A 23,786-nucleotide genomic window follows, 5' to 3' on the forward strand; every position below is an offset into this window, starting at 1 on the left:
CCTCATCTGTTTTGCCTCTACCTTAAATTTCCCACCTTACCTCAGCCAGAGCTTCAGTCTCCAGCGATTTGTGATCCCCGAGGCTGCTGTGACGAGTGGCCCCTGGCACTGGTCTCAGAGGGTGGCCCTCAGGATAAGCTTTCCTGTCTGGGTAGTTAATGCTTCCTGCACTCCCAAAGGTACCAAGGCGCCTCTTCTCTGGGCTCTCCATACGGCCCTTGCTGATGGACACCTTGTGGGGGCTGCTGGGACAGGCTGCAGCCCGTGGCGGAGTGTCGGCCACTCTGGTTGGGCTGTGGGTCTCTGTGCCACTCCGACGACGAGGGATTGCAGCTCCATCGGACCGTAGCCGTACCCTGCAGAGTTGGACCCGATCAGACCAATCGTCAAAAAGGAGAACTCCAATATAACAAACTCAATAAACTTAATTACGTTTTTTTTTTTTTTTTTTAAAGAAAGGTGATTTTAAAATAGTTTTTACCTCCCCGTGACTCCTCCGAAGTTATAATCTGGTGATTGTTCACATGGTGACGGGGCATCATTTTTGGATGAACCCTTGTCATCCAGCAGCGGTCCACTGCTTGCTTCACTATCCGCTTTCTGGCTGAGGTTATCTGAAAAAGCATCATCCCTGCGAGAGCAGAGGTGACACGCATACAAGCACGCATGTTTACCTACAGTAAGAACATTTTAAAGGAATATTCAGCATAACTCTGTCCAACTCCAAAGTTCAGTGTGATGTTGTCAGCTTTACTGGTGACGGTTTGAAACATGGGTGAGAGAAAAACTTTACACAAGATAAACAACAAGACACATTTTGCTGTTACTCACAGGTCTTGGACCACAATGTACTGATGTGGGATGAGGCCATCCACGCCATTGTGGCGGCCCTCCCACCAGTCTTCAGATGCCCGGTGATACAGAAGCAGAGACGCTCCCTTTTTGAAGGACAGCTCTCTGGGAGTGCGTCCCACATAGTCAAACTTGGCGATGGCCTCGATCTGTTCCACTTCTGAAACATTAACAGACATCAACAAATAGTTTATTGATAGACTCAACATGGCTGTGATCAACAACATCATTCACAATCCAAGATTAATTAAGTAACTTGTGACTGTTTTTTTTTAAGTCACAAGTTAGTCTCAAGTCTTTGCACTAGTCTTTGCTCCTAAACAAGTCATTATGCACTCCAAATGCCAATATTACGAATACAAAAATCATGAATGCCTTTTTAAAATGTGTATTTATTCTTTTAAAACAAACTTGCTGTAAGTTGTTGCATCTTCGTCAGTTATTTTTGACCTGAACATTTTGCATACTACAGTTAGTTTTTTGTCAACCACTGAGTAGTTTTATATGCAAACAAATTTAGCTTTGTATCTTTTTTTCACGGGGGCCGTTCTGTGCGGAGTTTGCATGTTCTCCCCGTGTCTGCGTGGGTTCTCTCCGGGGTCTCCAGCTTCCTCCCGCAGTCCAAAGACATGCAGGTCAGGTTGATTGGTGACTCTAAATTGCCCTTAGGTGTGACTGCGAGCGTGTATGGTTGTCTGTCTATATGTGTCGGCCCTGCGAGAGTCTGTCCACGGTGTACGCTGCCTTCCGCCCTATGACAGCTGGGATTGGCTCCAGCCCCCCTGCGACCCTTACGAGGACAAGCAGTTACGGAAAATGAATGAATGAATGAATTAATCTTTTTTTCAAACTGGTGCTTAGTAATGTGACATTAGTTCTTCGTGGTTTTCTCCTGCAACTTCATGCTGTTGGATTGGTTGAATCAATGTGGATCTTAAGAATGAATTGCATTAATGTTAGCTGATTAAGGAAATTAAAGGAAATTAATTGATTTGTGGCACACTTTTTAAATGACATACACTTTCATCGTTGGACTTAGGGGAGAGTATCAAGCATTTTCAAGTCAAACGACTCAGTGTCGTTGTGACTCAAGTCCACGCCCCAGGTATATATGTATAGTACTATGCTTATGATTATTATTATCTATTGATCTTGAATTTCTTATTTAGCTTTCGCAGCATTGACATCATTGCTATGATTCAGTACATGAAGCCTCAGTTTACACTGCAAACCCCTCAGACATAGTACAGAGTAACAAAAATTTAATATAACACACGTTTGGAGAAATGACTTACCACTAATTATTGAATGCAGCCATTACTGTTTAAACATTTTCACCTTAGAATCATAACATTTTATCTTACATCTTTGTGAAAATTGAGTTATTCATATATTCTTATTCTGTGACAACTTTTTAACATTATGTGATTTTTTAAAAAACTTTTTATTCAGAAAACAAAAAGGTTCATATCAATCTAATAAAATTAGAATTCTAACCTTTTGACAGCTTGCATGGAAAATATATATTTTAGGTCACAACAAGTCTGATAAAGTGAGATTTTTGCCTAAATTTAAAATGATAATTGTCTGCAGTGCAACGTGCCAGTCAGCAGGGGTCAGTCAGGGTTAACTGTCTGGTTAACTGCAATCAGCTCTCACCAAGAAAACTCAGTTTTGCACCCCTCTGCTAGGTTTTATTTAAAAGAAGAAAAAAAAACTTACACGAGGGGTGCAAAGATATGAACGGACAGACATCGTTGTGAATGAATAGAGATAAAAAGCAGTTTTGTTCAGATTTAGTTAAAGTTCCAAAGTAATGACAAAACAAAAAGGTACAGCATATTTACTTGGTTCTTAATCTGACACCAACTGAACTGCTGACAAAGACAAATACAGAAACTACAGTGCAACACCAGAGCACATAATGTCACATAAGAGTCTACAGCAGGCAGCCAGCCTTTGTTGTCTTCTTCCAAGTAAGAGCAAGAAAAGAAAGAAAGGGTCAGCACTCATTAAAACACACAGCCAAACAGCACAGAAATGCAGCTAAACGACAGGGTTACCCCAGTCTGACCTCACACACTCCATACTTTATAGAACTGTCCAATGACTCTTCACAGACGGCGCAGGAGATATTATTTTGTGTATTACCCGTGTTTTGGCTTTTGTGCCTGGCCCAGTTATGCATTCAAAGCTCAGAGGAGAATTGGGGAAATACTGCACAAAGGAGAAAGTCTCTGGAGAATTGCTGACTAACACTGAACAAAGAGCGAGCAGGGGAGCAGGCAGAGGGAGGGAGGGGGAGAGAGAGGAGAGAGACTCGCACACACAGAAAGACAGATCAAAGAGGCAGTGCTGCATGCCAACACTGTTTACTCAACTTGCCTTCAGCTTCAAACATCACATAAGCCTTTGCAATCATAAGCTGTTGCAGTGCAAACCTCACTCACCTCACAGTCAAACGCACTTAATAAAAAAGGTCAGGCTGCACAGCCTTCATATCCACACAGACCACCAAAAATGACATCACATACATTCTCATGTGAACGCCATGTACCATTTGCTAAGATGTGACTTGATTTTCAGTATTTTGAGTGCAAACTAACATAAAATGGTAAGTCTTGATATATGCTGTGGTGTCAAAGAAAATAATGGTGACATATTACTCCAGCTCTGATAGCTCCATAGCAACAGTTTACATGGATACTCACATCACATGCAGTAAAACAGTAAAAATGACCTGCATGAACAAACAACATTGAGACCCATGCTGGCAGCTTCATGAGGCTGTTTGTAGGCGCAGTGGTGCTTTGGGGCTAAAAAATAAGGTCAGCATGCTAATATGCTGACAAATGTACTAACATGCTCATGTTAGGCAGGTAAAATGTGTCATGTTGACCAACTTATCTTAATGTGTCAGCATTTGTGTTGTCATGATAGTGGAATTTCCAACTTTGATACAATAACTAGAAAAATAATGTTATTTGATAACATTTTCAATTTCACAAGGGAAAATTAATATTGAGGAAATACAAGTTAAATTTTTTATTAAAAGCGATAAATATTACAAGACAACAAGGACTTTTCTTGTTTTAGTTGTTTTCAGAAAACAGCAGAATGACAGCACTAAATAAACATTAACAATAAGAGATGGTGAGACAGTACAGCTGGTGCAGGTGTATTGATACTGTGAAAAATGAGTATTGAAATGGTCTCAATATTCAGAATAGATATTAGGGCTGGGGGTTAAGGAAAAAATCAAAAGTCTCAATATTTTTGACGTCATACTGCGATATCGGTATTGTGATAATATTGTAGGGTGGACTATTGTTGCTTTCAGAAAATATTTAAACTTACAAGGAGTTTTTAAAGTTTTTTTTATATTTATCAGTAATGTTGATAATGACTGTGTGGGTAAAGGGCAACTCAGAAAATTACATCAAGAGATAACCAAAAGACAACACTTAAAATATTACGATATCCAAAAGTCTCATACTTAGACTCATATCACAGTATTGATATAATATTGATGTATTGCCCAGCCCACATAGATATGTATGGATAAATCAATATTTTTGACAATACTTTTTAGTAAGCTAAATTACTAATTAACACTAAACACATCACACAGCCACAGAGACTATTAGTAATGCTATCAGTTTTTCAGGTATTTGGTAATGAAGCACAGTACTGCACATAATGAAATTTCAACGCCATTCTGGCATTAGATGGAGTCAGGAAATCAACAAAATATCCAGAGGGGAATATGAATATCTGTACCGCCTTCACGGCCTTCTAACCAATTGTTGTGGGGACATTGTCAACAGCACAAATGTCAACATGCTGGTGGCACTACAGGTAAAGTCAAATAATCACCAAGTCAGTATGATTTATCCCGTGGGCACAGTGAACATGAAAACCACATTTCATGGCAATCCATTCAAAGGTTTTTGAGACATTTCAGTCTTGAACAGGCTGGCAAACAGCTATACCTGGAGTGATGCATGAGTAATAACAAAATGAAAAATGACTACTATGACATACTGACCTTCATCACTGGTGTGTGGTTCAGTTCCATTGTCAGCCTCGTCAATGGTACCTGGTTCACTGTGTGGGCTGTCGCTGTGGGAGGAAATGGAAAGAGCAAGTCATCACTATGTACACATTGGATTCATGAACATAATATAAGGTAACACAGCTTATTCTTTTAAACCTTCAACAAAGAGAACAGTAGTCTGAACATAACTACCTGTTCACTGCCGATACTCACCAGTACTCCTCCCCCCCAGTCATGCACTTTTCATACACTGGGCCGTCCAGCTCACGCTGATTGGGAAAGATGAGCTCATGGTGGATGATGATGGTCTTGATGACCTCGTTCACATGAGCCTGGCACGCTACAGGATCCTGTCCATCAGGGATTGGCATCAGTGTTGGACCAAAGCAGATTGCCAAATTGTATGGATCCATCATGTTCTCATCACTGTACTGGGAGAGGCTGAGGGACACAGCAGGCAGAGCATTGTGAGTTTAATGACGTAAGCAAACATTTAACCTAAATACTGTAGCTATATATTAAGCTGTTGTCTTATGGAAGTCTGGATTAAAAGATCTGTCGATCCAATTGGGAATGATAAGGCTACGTTACCATTGTGTACTTTTGTTCTTAAACTACCCTTTGTCATGTTGTCGAGAACTTCTATAAAATGCTAGTATTAAAAAAATAGTCTATGTGATGAATGTGTGAGAAATCAGCACCAACCAGCAGAGCAGAAGCAAAATAATTAATTGTTTGCAGTCATAATCCTAGTCCACTGGGGAATTTAAGTCCAAAATCCACACTTCTTTTGGCTCTGTTTTTGGTCTCCACCAACACCTCAGGGGAATATCTGACACTTCACTTGCTAATTGCTCCACTATGTTCACCACTTATCTATTTGTTGTTTGTTGCTGGGCACGTACGTACCCCTGGTTTTAAAGCACTCACACTGAAAACTGCCAGTGATGCAGCCAAAAATAAGACTGACCACAAGACAAAAGATGAGAGCCGGAAAACCACAACATTGAGCTTAAAGATGCTGAGGTGATTTCTGTTTCTGTGGGTTCATCACATTTTGTGATCCTGTTCACATATAAGTAGTCATATGGTCTATTGAAAAAAACAGCAACTTAAAAATATCTATTATAGCTCCTTTGTGATCAATCCCATAGTGCCTGTAAATGAACTACAGTATGTACTGGACACATCTCATACAGAGTCAGAGTCGGGCTTCAACTGAACACAGTTTTGACATACAGTATTACATGCTTCATTGCACTGCTTAGTTAGACATTTGCTGAAAGAGCGCTCTGATCAGCCAACCCCTTAAACAAATCAACTCAGCCAGCACATGCCACAGCCCACTCTGGGTAACCAAATCATTCAGTGCTGCAAGAGGAAGTCATAATCAGTCCTTGCACATTATCAACAAGCTAAAGCTGAGCAGTAAAACCACAGCTGGAACAGCTCCATCATTGAAGGGGGTATAGAAGAGCAGAGTGAAACCTTCAGTATGAAATCAAACTCTTTGTTCTGCAGGCAAACCCTGTAAGAGGAGCATTAATAACATCCATTATAAAAGGACAGGTATACTACTTCAGCGAAGGCATGAGTTTCCAAGCACATAAATAACTCCTAAAATGCTGCAGACAGATGTAGCAATAAATAGCAGGTGTTTTTTTTTATATATACTTTTGTATCTTGTTTTTCACCTGGCTGTAGCTGTTCTGTTTGTTAAACGTGGATTTACATTACGATCTTTACGTTTAATATTTGATGACATCACTGATGTCTGTGCAAGGAATAAACTCTCTTTTACAAGTTTGTCTGTATACATCAGGACGTGCAGCTTAAAATGTAATACGAATCAGTGCAGACTTACTGATTGAGAAAAGCAAAAAGGTATCTCATGACGATTATGATGGTGCGAGACAGAGTCACAATAATCTGCTGGATGTGATGCGCTCTCTCGGCTCCAGACTCCAGCTCTGAAACACAAAGCACAGAGATAGAGAAGTGTACCAACAGTGATTTACACTGCAATGAACAAGAGAAATATGGCCTATAAACTTTTATATATGTGGGCATCAGCCTTTAACAACACTGTCCACTGAAATATAATATATATACCAAACCCTAGCAGAGAGAATGGATCAAAGTGAGCAAAAGCAAAACGCAGAGAAGCTTCTGAAAACTGTTATTTGACACTTTAATAGATGCCCCCCTCCTGCCTTTCACCAGACCCCTAAGGCACACTGAGTGATCAAACTATTACTGTAGAAACAGCGGGGAAATGATTCTGTGGTGAACTTGCACACGGCCGTCTGATGCGGCCCACACTCTCCTCGTCCTACTGGCTTTCTGTTAAATCTCAGCCCCGCTGCTGAGATTGCTTCCATGTGCTGCACTGCATGCCTTTCTCCTCTTCAATAGAGCTGAGTTTCTAAGAAACTGCAAGGTGTGTTTTTTCTTTTCTGTTCAATCAGTCTGCTCACGACTGCAATGGCTTTGAATATTTTGTGTTGTGCGTGACTCACTGATGGTGGAGATGAAGTCCAGGAAGCGCTCCTTTGGGAAGAGGGGGTTCTCCAGCCCTCTGAAGTACAGCTTCAGCACCCCTGCCACTGAGTTGATATCATGGTCATTCTGGTCATCAATCAAGGGATCTTCACCTAAGTGATAGAAATATAAGTGCTTTCAGTGCTGACATTTAATGGGCTCATGACATTTTAAGGAACAGTGTGTAAGATTTAGGGGGATTTAGTGGCATCTAGTGGTGAGGATTGCAGATTGCAAACAGCTGAAACATGAGAGAATTCTTTCAGCGTTCATTGTTCAGGAGATTTTACCTGAAGACGGATTATTCGCAGAGGTATCTTCCTCTCCAAAACAAGTGGACCAGGTGATTAAAATTGACAAAAAAAAACCTGAATTAAACAGTTAAGTCAGTGTTTCTCAAAAGTTGTCGAGGTAGTTGCACAAAGGCCACTTGCCTGGCACCTGTTAATGTGTGCTTACCTTTGTTAAAAGGTTTTTATCGGAAGCCAAGTTACCCACAGAGGTCTCTTAGTCTCAAAACAATAGTGACCTAACCAGTAAAAGTACTGAATAAAGCAGTTTCATTTTAAGAATCAGTGTTTTTCTGACACTGTCCATTTATACCAAAATCCCTCTAACTCCTACACGTGTAACCTTCAAGTGACAGGAAAAATGGGAATATAAAACCATCTGTTTTTGACCCACCTCTCTCAAATGAGTTCTTAATATCATTGACCTCCACCTGTGATCCTGGCACGCGGAATATGCCTTGCTGCTGCAAACCTGAAAGAAATACAGCCCAGAATTTAGAGATTCAGAGTTACACTAGCTACCATTATCTCCGAACCCTAGTGCCAGCTTCATGACAGCCTATTGGAAACACATAACACAGAGCAGGAAATGTAATCTAGTCATAAAGGAGATGCGTATTTTTCCATGAGAGGGCCCCTCAGTGAGACTGCAGCATATGGTTTCAGTTAGAGGGCTCCTAATCAGTTTTCTGGAGTTTCATTAGGTCCAGATCCAGGGGAAAGGCCTGCAGGCTACGGCAATGAGCTGAAGACAGATGTGAAGGTAGACAGGGAGGAGTTATAGAGAGGGTTAGGAGGGGTGGTGGTGGCTGAACCGACTAAACCAAGACCGATGGGACTTTGAAAACTCTCCATGTGTGATCTATTGTTATGAACTTGTCAAATCACTGGCAGGCAGCTGAGCGCCTCTGAGACTCAAGGTGCAGAGCGGAGCAGGTCAGTCTCTGTACCTGCGGCTATTTGTGGAAATAGATTGGCTCGTCCAATAGCTTCTGTCACTTCTTATGAGACTGAAGGACTTTTCAAAGGACTTCATGGTTTGCTTTCTTTCTCAGCCCTTTCACTCAGAAGTAGTTGTCACAGCAACATGTGAGACTCACCGTATAGATTGATGTATCTGATACAGCTTTCAACAACAAGTGGGATTGGTTGACCTGAATCCTGAAATGAAAAGATACGAAAGGTAGATTAACAAAGAGAAGGCAAGACAAACAAAAGCAAAATATAATACATTACTAAAAGAGTAATTAATACAGTGGAAACCTCTTATAGTGATCACAACTGTGTGCATCAAATTGATTGAGTTTTTATTTCATTTCATTCATGCAGATTTCCATCTAATTGGTAATTTGTATGTTTATTACATGAATATTAGGCAATCAGGGGCACCTCATGACCACAAATATGAATCCAGTTGATGAGAGTGGCTTCAACCACAGGTGCTTTCCATGTGTTTATTCATTTTCTGTCTCCATAACAAGCAGCCATGGCTGTTTCTTATTGTTTTAGTGGACTAAACAAGGTAGCCCGAGTTTGTTGCTGCATCTAATTGGCTTGTTTATGTTAGTTTGTCATAAACTTTGAGGAGACTGTGTTTTTCATTGAGAGAAAATGACTTTTTCCCCCCGGCATTAATTTAATTTGTACGCAGCACCAGTGTCAGGTAGCCAGCTGGACGGGTTACAATGAGTCAAAGGATCATGGGACTTAAGTAAAAAGAACAGAACGACTGCGGTTTCAACATTGTTTTTTCCATATGTTGTTGTGTGTAAAAAAGACCAAAAATGAAAATAGTAAGTCACTACTCGATTACTATAAACAGATAATTTAAACATGTGTTTAAATTATTCTGTCCCAAACTTTTTGATCCTTATAAGCAGTTGTTCACTGTCACAGAGATAACTGTAAGTGGTTTCCACTTTAACTAGTATTTGTGTAGCTTTTATTTAGCACCATTATTACCTAACATTGTCTTACTAAGGAGTTAAACAGACACTATTTAAATAATTGTATTTTGATTACAAATAACAAATGTCCTGTTCTAGTTCACATTAATTAAAGAAATGCAAAACAGGAGAAGTCTACTGCTACTTTTATCACAAACCTAATGCCTCAGACATCCTGAAGCCTCATTAACATTTTATTAAGCAAGTCTCATGAGCAGTGTAAAGCAAACAAAAACATCCAAGATACAAGATACTGCTATTAATAACCTGATGTTGCAGAATAGATGTGGAAACTAGCAGCATGCAAGTGTAGCCTGAGAAGTAGCCAATATATTTCTACTATTAGTCTACAAGTTTAAGTGCCCTTGTGCCCTGACCTACGCTCTCCAACAACAGAGGTACCTGAATGCGGGTACGGGCATTCCTTCTTCCTCTGGGACAGAAAGCCGCAAAGCACAGAGTAGCAGAGGAAGAGATGGCAGAGAAGCACAGAGTTAGAAAAGCTCCGGTGACGAATGACCTCTCTGGAGGTTAAAGAAGGCTAAGCACAGGGACTGGGAATAAGAAAGCTACAGAGATGCAGTAAAGATAAAAGGGGTGCAGTAAGGGGCAAAGCAGATCCACTGCTGTCTCTTGCCTTTCAGTCATCCAGAGGGTGACTGGATTTGAAAATAAAGCCAGAGATGGTAAAATGTTCTGGAGGGGAATGAATAGACAGCTGACTGGTGCTCTGTCTGCACTGACAGAGCCACGGAAGGGAGGAGGAGGATTAGAGGTTAAACAGAGGCGTTATATCGTGATCAAGGGCAGCTGGAAGAGGGAGGAACAGAAGGCCAGAGTGAGGAAGAGAATGAGAGCGAAGGCTCTAGCTGCCTTCCCCTCCTGCTCCACAGGGGCCGCTTAGTCATACACCACCACCAGAGGTACCTTGATGAAGGTCTCCATATTGCCGTTAAACAGCTTATGGTTATACACGGAGCGTGGCCTAGGCTTCCGCATTTTCTGTGGTTTAGGGGGAAGGGTGGGGGGCCTGTGAAATGATGGACAAGAGGTAAAACAACACCATATTCACCATAACTGTAGAACCAAACACAGAGGTTCAAAAAAACAGAATGACTAAAACAGAGCCGTGATAATCTCTCTCTTTAAGTGAAGTAATGGAAAAAGAGAATAATCTTTCAAAAGTCGAGGTAAACCCAAAGTGAGATGCTTCATTAAAAGAAGGCTTTTATCACTGAGGCTTGATAAAAGTCAGCCTTTTAATTACAGCTGGGGGGTTAGGCTGAACAAAACTGTGGATCTTTAATAACACACTTCTTGACTTAATAGAAAACACAGCACAGATTAATGAACACTGTAATATATATAAATATAAATATAAATCACACGCCAGTTGATATGTCACGGTGTTTAACATTAAACTAACAATCCAAACATATCATATAGTGATACATGTTGAAACCATAGACTGTATAAAGATGGACGACATGACAGCTCCCCAAAAGTGAGCCAAAAAAATCTCAATCATTCACTTCTGGGTGGTTCGCGGAAAGTCATAAACTGCAACCACTTCATGTTAGCGGTTGGGACGAGGGCCGAACTAAAAGATCAAAGTACACATCAAATACAAGATGGTCTCTGTCATTCTAGGTAATTCTTATTAGGCTGATGTACATTCAAGTGTTAGTTTTTTCTGATAAGTTTGGTTTTAATTAGTAATCTGATGCTATAAACGGGCTTTGACGTCATGATTGACAGCTGTGCGTGTCAGTTGGTGTGTAAACAATCAGTGGCGTTGCTCTTGCCTGGGTCAGACTGGAAGCAAAACTTGATACTGCAGCTCCTTTTTATATTCCCTATTAGACATATTTTAATTCTGGCTTCATTTTTTAACAGTGAGAGGAAGGAGAGATGCGTCATCCATCTTTACACAAGGTCATTGGTCGGAATTAATAATTACATATTTTCTCACAGAAAATACAATATTTTGTTTGCCATGTTACTCTGTCAAAATGCAAAAAATGCTCTTAGAAATTAATGCGTGCATGTCCAAACTCTAAACTGATTTTGACAAATTCAGCGAGGTGCAACAAAAAATTAATTTCTATGACAATTGTATATGGATGACATCACAATTACAATATGTTGTAACAGCAAGCCAGTGGGTCATTTTTTGAAAGGATAATAGCAGCTGTGAAACCATGGTTACTTAATAGATTTAACATTAATATTATGTCTATAAAAATACTGAGCGTGGCCTTTGTTTAGTCACTGCCTGACATTCAGTGACTATAATGTTGCCATGCAATGTAGTTAGATATAATCAACACATGCTATAAGCAGATGCTTCATGGCTGAGAGGAAAAGGAGATCATACCTTGTAGTTCCACACTCAGCCCTTTCCCCTGTGGACAAAAAACAAAACACAAGAGGGACATGTTATGTCTTTGTGGTACATGTTACACAGACCCCAGTGTCCACCATCACTGGAGGGTTTTATGAGACACAACATGACTATTGAGAGAGAGAGATGAATGGAGCAGTGCTAACACCATTCATTGGACAAAGCCATTGAGCAGTAGGCGCTGAAACCACAGGGGACCCGGAGGACCCTGTGGGGTTATGGGCCTCCTCCCAGAGCAAAGAAAAGGGGGGTGGCTACTGCAGTGTGTGCATGTTGGGGATGTCTGTGTTGGTTCACTGAGCCTTTTGTTATGGGTTTCCACAGCACACGCATATGTTATATAGCAAAAGCATAGAGAAAAAACAGTGCAAACTCGCCATTACATCGCCTTTGACTCATTTAATTATTCATCGAAGTTTATGTTTCTGATAACACGCATCCTTTGGTCAGTTAATTCAAAGATGACCCAGCTTTTCTTTATGAGCTTAGAGTGTGTCTTTGTCTGACTGTGTTATCAACTTGAAGGCAGTCAATGTCCGAATACAGCAACAATGGCACCAAAGCACTCCAACATTATTTCTTTACTCCATCTAACAATGGACAGAAAGAGCAAAGGCTAACCCATTTCTCAGCACATCATTCTGGCAGATGGGACAAGGTCTCTGGGGCATTCATGTGGAGAAACAACAGCACATTTCCCAGACGTCATTCCTTTGAATGATAGCCTGTCTACCTCTGACCAGCCAACCTCAAAATTACACAGAGCTTCTCAAGCAAAAACCCCATGTTGATTTTCCCCTAATTTCATCACGAAAGTGCCAGAGTCCCTCAATGATATGAGAGATATCTATTATATGAACATAAAAGGAGACAAGGACAAATCAAATTCAGTGAACAAGGGAATTGGTGACTCCTTATTTGGGAAACAAGGGCTGGCAGATATCCTTGCACCATCTTGTCTGGTGCCAGTGCTTGACATTATGCTTTTATTAATACATGCAGCAAGATGTAAACGACATGTGGCACTCACCAGTCTCATCTTGTTCCCTGTGTCACGCTCACAAACAACCGCACGCATACACAAACGCCATTTTGGGCAACGAAGCTAATGAGCACGATGCAACGTTGATTGATCACCTGAATAATTAAACATGGGTGGTACCTGGAGACACCATATGCCGTGTTCATATAGTCTCAGCTGCTCCACTGTGGACATACATCTGATCTGTCCAGAGACTGATATGAACTATATTGTGAGCATTTATGAGTGCAAAGGCATGCAGATAGTAGTTTGCCACAGAGGGAATCACAAGGACTTATTGAAAGCTTCACAGAGCAAAATCAATTATTATAGTAATGACATGAATGAATGATTGAATCCAAGGTGAATTGTGGAAATATTCATGTGCGCTGCAAGGCCGCAGCTGTTTGTGCCTGATGCCCTTTTCTATAAGGTGAACCCCTAATGCAAGAGCAGCTGCAGGAATGGGCCTGCAGATTGATTGGGCGTAAACTGTTCACGGCTGAGGTGACAAAGGGACCCCTGGGGAAGGGAGGGGCCAAGGGAAGCCTTTCTCTTACAGCCTGGAAATAGAAAACCTCCCTGAGGCTCACTATATATGGATACTAATCGAATAATTCTTTAAGCAAGTAGCATAAGTACCATAAGTAGAGAAGGGAAAGGCAGTCTTGCATAGCCAGACCTTTATCATGCCGTGCCTTTGTTGGACAAAGGTGAACCCCTCAAATTCCAATATTACTATTTTCCACCAAAATTAGTGCATATTTGCAGATTCTCAGTGTCAGTTTCACCTAACATTGGAAATAGATGGGCAGTAAGCTCACTTCCTGGGCCTTCCTTTTACTGCTGGACCCTCAATTGCACTATGAATTGAACTGCGTGCACGTGAAAGCAGCTGTTTGCAGAGGTGCAATGCAGAAAGTAGGTCCAAGCCTTTATACCTACAATTTACATCCTGTGGGCCAGACTAGGGAGATGGACACCTCAGAGTAGATGTAGTCTGCTCCTGGTGTGATAGTTTTCCATTTGAATATCAGCTCCTATTCACTTTTTCTTTCCTGCTTCCCTAAAATATTGTTGTCTTTGTAGCCTCCTATACCTCATTCCCCGCTGCTTATTAGATAAGACCTGCGCCATTTTAACCCTGCAGGCAGCAATTTTATAGAGCTGTGGTGGAATTCAGTGGGTCACCGATGAAGACAAACAAAGAGAAAAGACTCCTTACCTTCTCCCAGTGTCTGCTTCAGTAAGTCATGCTTGGCCTGCAGCTTAATGATGAGGTTACTGCCATTCAGGTACTCCTTGAATTTCTACACGGAGAGATGAAAGGCAACAATGAGCGAGCAGCAGCACTAATCCACTGTAACACGAGCCCAGTTAAACAATTCAGCGTCGCTCAAATCAGCATAAATTCAATCTGTTCTAGTTTTAATTTAATTTCTATTTTCAGGGCAAGTGGAAATGATGACTGATGGCTTGATTTTGAAAAGCAGTGCAACGCTGGAGCCCACAGCAGGCTGGGCAGCAATTAACAGTTTGGATGGATAGACAGATCAAAACGATGACACGAACTCACCGAAAAGTAGAACATTTCAGTCTCCTGTTGGTTCGCCCTCCTTTTGGCTACATTCAGCTTGCTCATGTAGGACTCCGAGGCCACCGACTTAATGGATTCAGTGGAGCGGCTGTGCTGGAAAGCATCCGACACGTCAAAGTCCTCTACCGTCAGCATGTCCTGCAGCGTTTGCATGGTGGCATCCAAGGTCTTTCTCACCTGCACAGATGGGAGAAAACAGAGAGGAAAAAGATGACAAATGAAGCATCAGACCTTATTCAGTCTTTTCCCTTTTTGTGGCTATTTTTCTCCAAGCCCTGATTGAAACAAAGTAGCTGGTGACACTTTCAAGGGCAAGAGTGAGTGATTTACAACACTAGCATATCAATATCAAAGAGAAATTAAGCCCCTAACAATAAACGACCTTGAATTACACTGAAATTACAGCAAGCAGAATCAGAGTGTCAGTCCAGAGCAAGCTGCACATCACGCATACATCAGACTAAGACATGAAATTGAGTGTCCTGGCAAAGATACAAATTGCATGTGAAATTACTGAAGGGGGCTTTTTGTTTAGGGCTGAGATTGATAAAGCTCATTTCCAGTGATGGCAGGACTTATCCATTATCCTCCAGAGCACAACACACGGGGAGACAGAGAAGAGACAGAGCCATTGGCACTCGAGAGTCTAACAAGCCCCAGTTATTATCACCTCCATTTGCACCTTTGTGTCCACAGCTCTAAATGAGAAAGTTCCCTTTTCATCATAAAATAGACAATTTCATATAGAACTTCATAGAAAACATAACATTGGCACTGTGACAATCTTAATATATTCTTGCCCCCTGCAGAGCGAGGGGTCATTGGAGAGTAATTGCTATGAGAACAGATGGTGATGTGGCCCTCCTTCTTGGCTCTGGGGGAAATGAGACAAGGCTTTCTGTTTTTGGGGGGTTGGGGCTGAAGGTGGTGGTGGACAGACACAGGGCTGTTATAAATCCTCACCTCCTCGTTCTCAATCTTTAGCGTAGCTAGGCGAGACTGCAGTTGGTGGTAGCGCATCAGGAGTTCAGTCTGGACAGGCTGCTGTGCGCTCACCTGGCACACCTGCGGAGGCGGAGAAGGACACATGGGTTACAGTAGGCAAAATAGATCCATCTGAAGCTTCAATGGTTACTTTGGAAAAACAAAACTTTCTTCAGTTAGAGATTTCAGTGTTAAGTTTAAGAAGCATTTAAAGCATCTCACCTCATCTCCCATGTGTGGCAGGTACTCAAAGCGCATTGGAGGGCAGAACACCTGGTTATGCATATCCATGATCTTGTGTTTGTCACTGCGGGAATCCAGGTTGTCCACTGCATTCTCTAGGATATCCAGTCCCTCGTGGCGTGATGTCTCCAAGTTGTACTCGGCAGATAAGTAGGTCCTGAGGGTGCGTGCCAAGCTAGCATGGTAGCCCAGGTCACAACACTGCAGAGATAAAATGTCTAATAAATAACCAGGAAAACACTCGAATGTGGCAGTAGAAAGAATCTGAAATACTCAACATTAATTTAACATAAAAGACTATGTTGCGATTGTGATCGGCAATTTAAAATGAATGTGAGCCAAGGGTATAAAGTAGGGGGGCCTTATGGCCCTTTCTCTACTTCCTACTCCACCTACTTCCAGCCCTCGGCTCTGATCACACTCCCTTTCAGATTTGACCTTCATTTTGATCTCAATTACTCACCTGTAAAGTTTCATGACTACATCTTACACAGTTATGATGCTCTCATGTTGACAAACGCTGTCCACAGACACACAGTCGTATAAACACCTTGCAAAATACTCAAAAGCACTTGTGTGTTACTTTCTGCTACAGTTGGTGTCACCTGGGCCTCATTTTCCCATGATGACACACGGAGTCACAAGGTCATGACAATGTCAATACAATAGCTATGTTGTAGAGGCTGGTAACCAAGCAGAAAAACAGTGTTTCGCTGCGCTCTGTGGTTGAAAGTTTCAGGACTGTTTCATCGCTGAGTATGCTCTTTTACACCTGTAACCACACCCAACAGTGATGTCATGGTGGACTGAGCACACCCTGGAGTAAACTTTCACTGTAGCAAAGCCGAAAGTTATGCCACAGGAAGCTGGCAAAAACTTGCAAAAGATTTGTTGTCCATTAATTTCACAGATCAGTCTAAATTCATCAAGCCAAGTGGAAGAAATGTGCAAATTTCAGTTTTGAAGTCAGTTACTTTGAGCCCCTTCCATCATGTTCAGACCTATTTAATGGACTAAATCCCAAATTACATCCTGCTACCTTTCAAAAATAGAAGTAGAGTTCACAGAATTACAGGAGCTGGCACAGTAGGACACCGCAGATAATTACAGAGCCTTATCATACAGAGCTGGATGAAGTAACCTAATTAAGCAGAGGATGGTAGTGAGGAGGTTTAGAAGGCAGCTTGAGGCAGCTGACAACTCTGTGAATCACTAAGTAAACGCTCTTTAACACTCTTTAGCACTGAGGAAGTAATCTCTCCACTTTGGTGCACAAGCCTCACTGAACATCTCAGTCAAAGTGGCTCAATAGAGTCAAGACTAAAGGGAGCAAATTAGCTTCTTTTCAAACAAGCAAACTGAGAACGCATTGATATCAGCGGCAGCAGCCTGAAGGAAGCAGATGATCGGGGAAGGAAGATTAGACATGCTGCTTAATCCAAATACTGTTGACCACTTTGTTTCTTATTTTTCTCATTAGAGCTGTGCAGACATATTGAAGGTGCATATATCCCAGATATATACATATCCCAGAGACCCAGTGGAACAAAAGTCTTAATATTTATGTTTAAGCTAATGGGGTTTCAAGAAAAAACGTCATGAAGATTTGTTTCTCAAAAATGTGATTTTTTAAAATAATATGTTCATTGTACTGGACATTAGGTCAATCTTTTCCACAAAAAGTACATGACCGTACGTTTACTTTACGTTGCATAATTAAATTCACTTGAACACACTGTTAAGTGCAAATATGCTGCATATAAATTATATACTTCCCATTTAATGCATATGCATATTTATTTGACTAAGGTCCACTTAAGTTATTTTACCCTCAGCAAGAATATCTCACACAGTCACATGTGAGCACACAGAAAAATGTTGGTTCCCCAGCTCTCTGGTGTGTGTTGAGGTTTTATATGGCACTGCTGCCCAACAAAGAAGTTTTCAACCACCTGTATGGTTCTTTAGAGGATCTCTACCTTTTTTTTTTTTTTAAACCACTAAAACTAAACTAAACTAAGCTAAAGAACCAGTACAAAACCTTTTCAACACCTGGATTTGTCTTTAAAGGCTCTGTTGGTTCTTCAGCTTAGTTTAGTTTACTGAGGAAAGAATAAAAACACTTCATCAACAGTGTATTGTCAGAGAATAACACATAAAAGCTTTCAATGTGCACAGAAATATTCCAGGTTTAAAAAGGTAGCATATTGTGTTTCTCAGTAAGCATTTACTATGGCATTCTTGTCAGAAATTATTTCTAATCCCATAAATTTTAAGTAAAAGATTAATTTAGAAGTATACTGACTCATCCATGGTGTTATCCGGACTCACAAAAGGCACTGTATAGCATCTTTAAAGGTTCCTCTATAATTACAAGCCAGACAACAGCTTTTGGGTACTGTTTGACACCACTTTTATTCAGAGTGGTGGTTTTGCATAAATTACTGTGCTATTGTGCACAATAGCTCTAAATTATGCAAAACCAGTCTTGTCTTATTCTTTTGGTGATGCTATAGCTTAATACTTGCAAAACAAACAATTCCTTAATGGAGATGATAAAAGTTAAACTATTAAGCTTTTCTTACAAGTATAAATAGTTTATGATGCAGACACCACTGACCAGCCTCACTCCTCACAGCGTTCACCAGTTGTAGGCAGCACAGAATAAACTGAGTATGTTGCTCAGAATTACACTTCAACAGTTTAAAGTCACTGATGCTGACTGACAAAGCTTCTTGCTGTGCGAATGTCTGGTTTGATGTGTAATATGCAGTTACTCTGAATCGACACTTGGACCCTTCTTCCTCCTCTGCCCCACTTGTGGCAGCAAAACCAGTCAAGCGTACAATCCCACTCCCTGCAGCTCAGCAGGATTTGGGACGACATGGTCCTTTCAGTTTCGGGACACTGGATCCATCAAAGCTCCCCAGCAAAGAGGCACGGATCGCCATAAATCTGGTTCTCAGTATGTCCAGCTCCCACCAATGTATCTCATGATGTACTACTCATGCTTTTTAACAGCAATTGTTATTTCTGCCATGGAGGTTTTGTTTTTGGTTTGATTTGTTTGGTTGTCAGCAGGATTAAAGGAAAACTACTGGCCCGATTTTCATGAAACTTGGTGGAAGCTTGTAGCATGGGATGAGGAAGAACCCATTAAATGATTTTTCACCTCTATTAACACTGAAACAAAAGAAACTTGGCCTCAGCAGAGGTTTCTAGTTCCAAATAATCTAATGCTCATTGTATTATGGAAGTCTTACTGAAATCATATCTTATCATGCCTGACCTGGAAAATGTGCATCTATCACTGTGACTAATTTGGTGCCGTATGGTGGTCTGGCCTCAAGCAAAAATGTGACAACCAGGCCATTAGCACTGAGAGAAGAGGGGAAACAGACATACTGAAGGTCAGCAGCGGTAGAGCGATAGAGATCTTAATCTGTAATATTTAAGTTTTTGTTTGGTATCGTCAGCCACAGAGCCGACATTCACTGTCACTTGTCACTTAAACTTTGCAACACAGACCTTCATAACACAGTATGACTTCAAGGGGAATGATTTAACCTGGTTTGTACTTAACAATTAATGACAATTTTATAACATTTTAAGAATTAAGGATTTGCAGACACCTTGAAATTAAGAGCAAATACTGTTTCAGAGTCACAGAGTCTCACCTCCCTGGAGAGGGAGTTGTATTGTGCATATCAAGGAGGTATAGATACAGAATGTTTTGTATGATTTTGTCTGAAACAGTCGATAAAGGCTTTCTCATCTCACTGTTCATCTGCAGGGTGGCTGGTAGCAGGTCACCCGGGGCCGAGAGCCTGGTGCCAACCACATTAACCGCATTCATGCCTGCATAAACAGGGCCTCTGCTCACCAGCTGACTTTGATCGCCGTCCAACCATTAGTGGTTTGCTAAACAAAGTCATCCTTTCTAACACAGCCATCAGACTTCCCAACAGTGCAATTGGTTCATAATTTAAGTGGATAAAAGTAGGTTTTCTGGACATACAAAATAGGGACATTACTAAAGGTAACAATGGGGGAAATAATATAGTATCAGAGTTCAAAAAGGCTGTTTCCTCTACTCTGATCCATAAAAAGAGAGAGATAACAGATGGACAGACAATAGAGAGTGGAGGGAGAGTGAGTGCAAGTCTTGGGTCATGTTTTTTTACATGGTGTGGACATGCTGAGTTTGTCCCAGCAAAGCTCCAAAAAGCAGCATTAACAAAAAAACACAAGTGTGGATAAGACAGAAGAATCAGCACTGCTGGAGTCCCTTGCAATAATTAGTCAAAAATCAGCCCTCTGTAGCTGGGTGATGCTGCAGATTGCTGAGCAAATATTCATGTCACAGCAGTCAGTCATTAGCATATCAGTGTTAAGTTTGTTGTGTAGAAATTAATAATGAAAAAGAATGATGGCAAATACATTCATTGGGGCCAACAGAGCAGCTCGAAAACAAACAGCTAACAGGCTGAAAGTGAATGAGACTCAGGAACAGATGGTGAAAACAGCGACAGTGCTGCAGAGTTAAATCAACATCAGAAATCCCAGCTGAGAGATGTAAACAAACACATGTGCCTAGCGCATACTTACATCAATCATATCAGAGACGTCATGGATGTAATATTTTGCCACAACTGCATTTGTTGCTGCCAGGTTCAACAAATAGTCATTCCGGGCTTTTGTGCATTTCAGCTTATTCTCTGAGTACTTGGCTTGCCTCTGGGGAGGAGAGAAGAGACAGAGAAGATGAGGAGAAAAACCATCAGTGCAGGAAAATAAAGCAGTAGGGAGGGTTTGAGTGTTTGCTCAGGCAGCTGCGGCTTTGGGACCATCAGACAGGTAGAGATGGCGGGGAAAGTTTGGAGGAACAGGCTGTAAAGAAGCAGCCTCTAGGTAGTAATGTGTTAAGTGCCACAGCCAGGCTCGCATTAATTATTCTGTCTCTAAACACTTAAGTACCACAGGCTGCAGAGTGAGGACGCTCACAAAGAAGCACTTACAGAAGCTCAGGCTTTAGTAACTTGTGTGGTTTAAATGTGTTTGTATAAAAGGTTCATCACCTTAGTGAAATGTAGCATTAGAGAAACAGTCAGAATTTCCACTTTCTTGCAAAAAATCTCGATGACAAGATTGAGTCCGTACAGTAAATATGGAGCTGAGTCCGTATTTTTTAAGTTGGCTTATCTTAGCATAAAGGTGGGAGATAAGGGAAAAAAATCTTTCTACCAGCATTTCTAAACTTCATTACATAACACAATATATCTCATTTGTACAAAAACTAAAACCTAAAAACCCCAGGGAATTGCTTTAGGCTCTGAAACCCTTTTTCCAAGTGGCCAAACAGTGGAATTACAACTTCTGGGTTTGTCATGTGATGTCCTTCAAAAGGATTTTTCCCATTGATTACAAGGTGAAAAAGATGACTGTCAATCAGTGGATAAATGTTTTTGAGCATCACAATTTTTGCATTTTACAATTTTTCAAGTTTTTACACAGACTGCATATTAATTTCTTGATGTAGTTTAAGTTACATGGTAGGCTCTCTGTATCTCCAGTGTGCATACAGATAAATACATGCAATCATACATAGTGCAATAGTATGGAAACGAAAAAAAAAACATTTCCATTAAGTGACAAAACAACATATTGTGGCGCTGTCATCTCTTCAGCTGTCCTATGGATTAAAGGCCATAAAGGCAAAAACAAACAAATAAATAAATAAATAAAACTGATTTTGCAAACTGCAGCTTAACAGTATTGACAAAGTATTTTCACTTTCGCAACTCAGTGATTCAGACATGACTCAAAAAGGCATTACTGCTGTTTGAAACAACAAAAGAACCACAAGAGACATTTTGCTCATTATTTGCATAATTTGTTTGTACATTTCACTATACATGAACGTTTTATTTCCAATTTCAGAAAGCCATTATGATGCAAATTTCAGCTATGGGTTAGAGCAAAAGAGATTAACTTTTATTTCTTGCTCTTCCTCCTCCAACCTGTTTGCAGGCAGCAGAGTAATGAGACAAAAGCTTAGAAACAAGAAGCAGGGAAAAACATTCACTACCACGCTCCGTTATAAATAGTCTTCGGCTCCCAAGCCAAGCTGCATCTCTGAGGATACCAGCCCGAGGAGGGAGAAATGTTGTCGTCCTGACAACCTTTTGATTTCCTGCACCTGAGAGATAATGGGAGTTTCATTTGCATGAAGAAATTCCAGAAGAAGATCCAGAATAAAAAATGCATGGTAGTATCTAAAGTACATGGTGCTCCAGAGACCTCCAGCCCCACACTGCTGGCAGAGAAGAATTTACACAAAGTAGAAATCTGCATAAGATGGAAAGAGACTTGAGTTGTTGGCCAGGAGTTCTGCTGTTAGCTCAGTGCGAATCTGGCTGCAGACCCACAGTATTCTCCTGAGACCTTTGGGCATTATATTACTGTGAGCTGCTGGTCTGCCCCTCCCTCACTCTCTCCAGCTGGAGCCAACAAATAGAGCTGCTTCTCCATTTACAGAACTAGACTCAAATCTCCTCATTCAGTCTGAGGAGAAGCCGCTGAACCTGCAATAACTGTGAACATTACACGTACATATTATCATCTTTTACGCTGATACAGTGAACACATCCAGCAGACATTGGGCAACATTTTATTTCATTTAACTCACTGGCCACTAAAACACTGCTGTCCAGTATCATTTTATATACAAAGCCATTCTTCCAGCATGCATCTACATTAAGCAAAAAAAAAATTAAAATGAATATGCTCTCTGTTCACAGAGCCTTTAGATATGCAGCTCCATATATGTGGAATATTCTACAGACGGACTTAAAGATGCACTCATTGGTTCCTCTGGGCTGTTTCAAAGCAGAGTTGCAGGACTTTTGTATGTCATCGTCTACATGCCAAGCGCCAATGTCAGGATGTATCTTAGCTGGTGTTTGAATTTTTCTTGTTTTTATGGTTCACTTATGTTCCTTCTTGTAGTAACTTCATTTTGTGTTTTACATTGTTTGTTTTGGAATTGTGTATTTTGATTTTGTATTTTTTTTGTTCTATGTTGTTTGTAACATTTGTTGCTGTCTGTGTGGCCAGGACACTCTTGAAAAACAGATTTTTAATCTCAAGGGGTTTTTATGGTTAAATAAAGGTTAAATAAATAATTCACTCTAGGTTTAGCTCAGTTCTTGGTTTTTACTAACTTATGAGGGAAGTATCTGATTCTTGCTACAAAATGCTTCTGTGTTCACCAGCTAGTTGCTAACTTTGTTTGCTGTTTGGTGCTGTGCAGGTAGTGTATAGTTTATCAATATAGCTGCTGTTGTGATCAATGATAACGATATAATAGCATTAAGAGTGACATGAAGCACTCAAGTTGAGGGCCCAAAAACCAAACCAATTAGCTCAGTGGGTTCCTCACTGTGCATACTGAAATTAAATGCAATACTATTCTAAAAACATAATTACAGCAGATTTAAATTGCTAAACTTGGCTAAACACCTAACTCATCATTCATGATTTTTATTAAGAAGACTGAAGCTGAATGATGCACGTAATTATGTAAACAAACACAACACTATCCATCCGTCATACTCACCTTCTCTTTCATCTTCTCAATTTTCCTGACAAAGCTGCGTCTTGGTTGACGGTCCTCGTGGCGCAGGAGGTTCACATTGAGATCTCCGGACTTGCTGAACTGCTTCTCCTCCTGCTTCTCGGCATCCTTCAGCTTGCTCTCTGCGCTGATGCTCTCAGTGTGGTACATGTGGTATGTTTTCATCACCTGCAGGAAAGAAGAATGAAAGGTATTCAAGAGATTGACAATTAACT

General features: G+C 40.8%; 1 protein-coding gene across 2 annotated transcripts in view; it reads right to left on the reverse strand.

The window, feature by feature from the left end:
- srgap3 (SLIT-ROBO Rho GTPase activating protein 3) overlaps positions 1-23,786 on the reverse strand; it is a 75,576-nt gene that overhangs the window by 5,479 nt on the left and 46,311 nt on the right. The window contains exons 5-21 of one of the 2 annotated variants that reach the window (XM_042504357.1): positions 23,554-23,739; positions 20,544-20,672; positions 15,915-16,136; positions 15,672-15,773; positions 14,688-14,885; positions 14,337-14,421; positions 12,064-12,091; positions 10,089-10,119; positions 8,841-8,901; positions 8,135-8,212; positions 7,429-7,563; positions 6,774-6,879; positions 5,123-5,350; positions 4,901-4,974; positions 832-1,012; positions 482-631; positions 41-356 (exon numbers count right to left, since the gene is read on the reverse strand). In XM_042504357.1, the coding sequence (XP_042360291.1) occupies positions 41-356; positions 482-631; positions 832-1,012; positions 4,901-4,974; positions 5,123-5,350; positions 6,774-6,879; positions 7,429-7,563; positions 8,135-8,212; positions 8,841-8,901; positions 10,089-10,119; positions 12,064-12,091; positions 14,337-14,421; positions 14,688-14,885; positions 15,672-15,773; positions 15,915-16,136; positions 20,544-20,672; positions 23,554-23,739 (2,310 nt within the window). Of the gene's footprint in view, positions 1-40; positions 357-481; positions 632-831; positions 1,013-4,900; positions 4,975-5,122; positions 5,351-6,773; positions 6,880-7,428; positions 7,564-8,134; positions 8,213-8,840; positions 8,902-10,088; positions 10,120-10,613; positions 10,717-12,063; positions 12,092-14,336; positions 14,422-14,687; positions 14,886-15,671; positions 15,774-15,914; positions 16,137-20,543; positions 20,673-23,553; positions 23,740-23,786 lie in introns of both variants that reach the window. The other variant, XM_042504350.1, reaches the window with a different exon arrangement.

The sequence above is a fragment of the Plectropomus leopardus genome, chromosome 2 (assembly GCF_008729295.1).
Source record: "Plectropomus leopardus isolate mb chromosome 2, YSFRI_Pleo_2.0, whole genome shotgun sequence".
NCBI lineage: Eukaryota > Metazoa > Chordata > Actinopteri > Perciformes > Serranidae > Plectropomus > Plectropomus leopardus.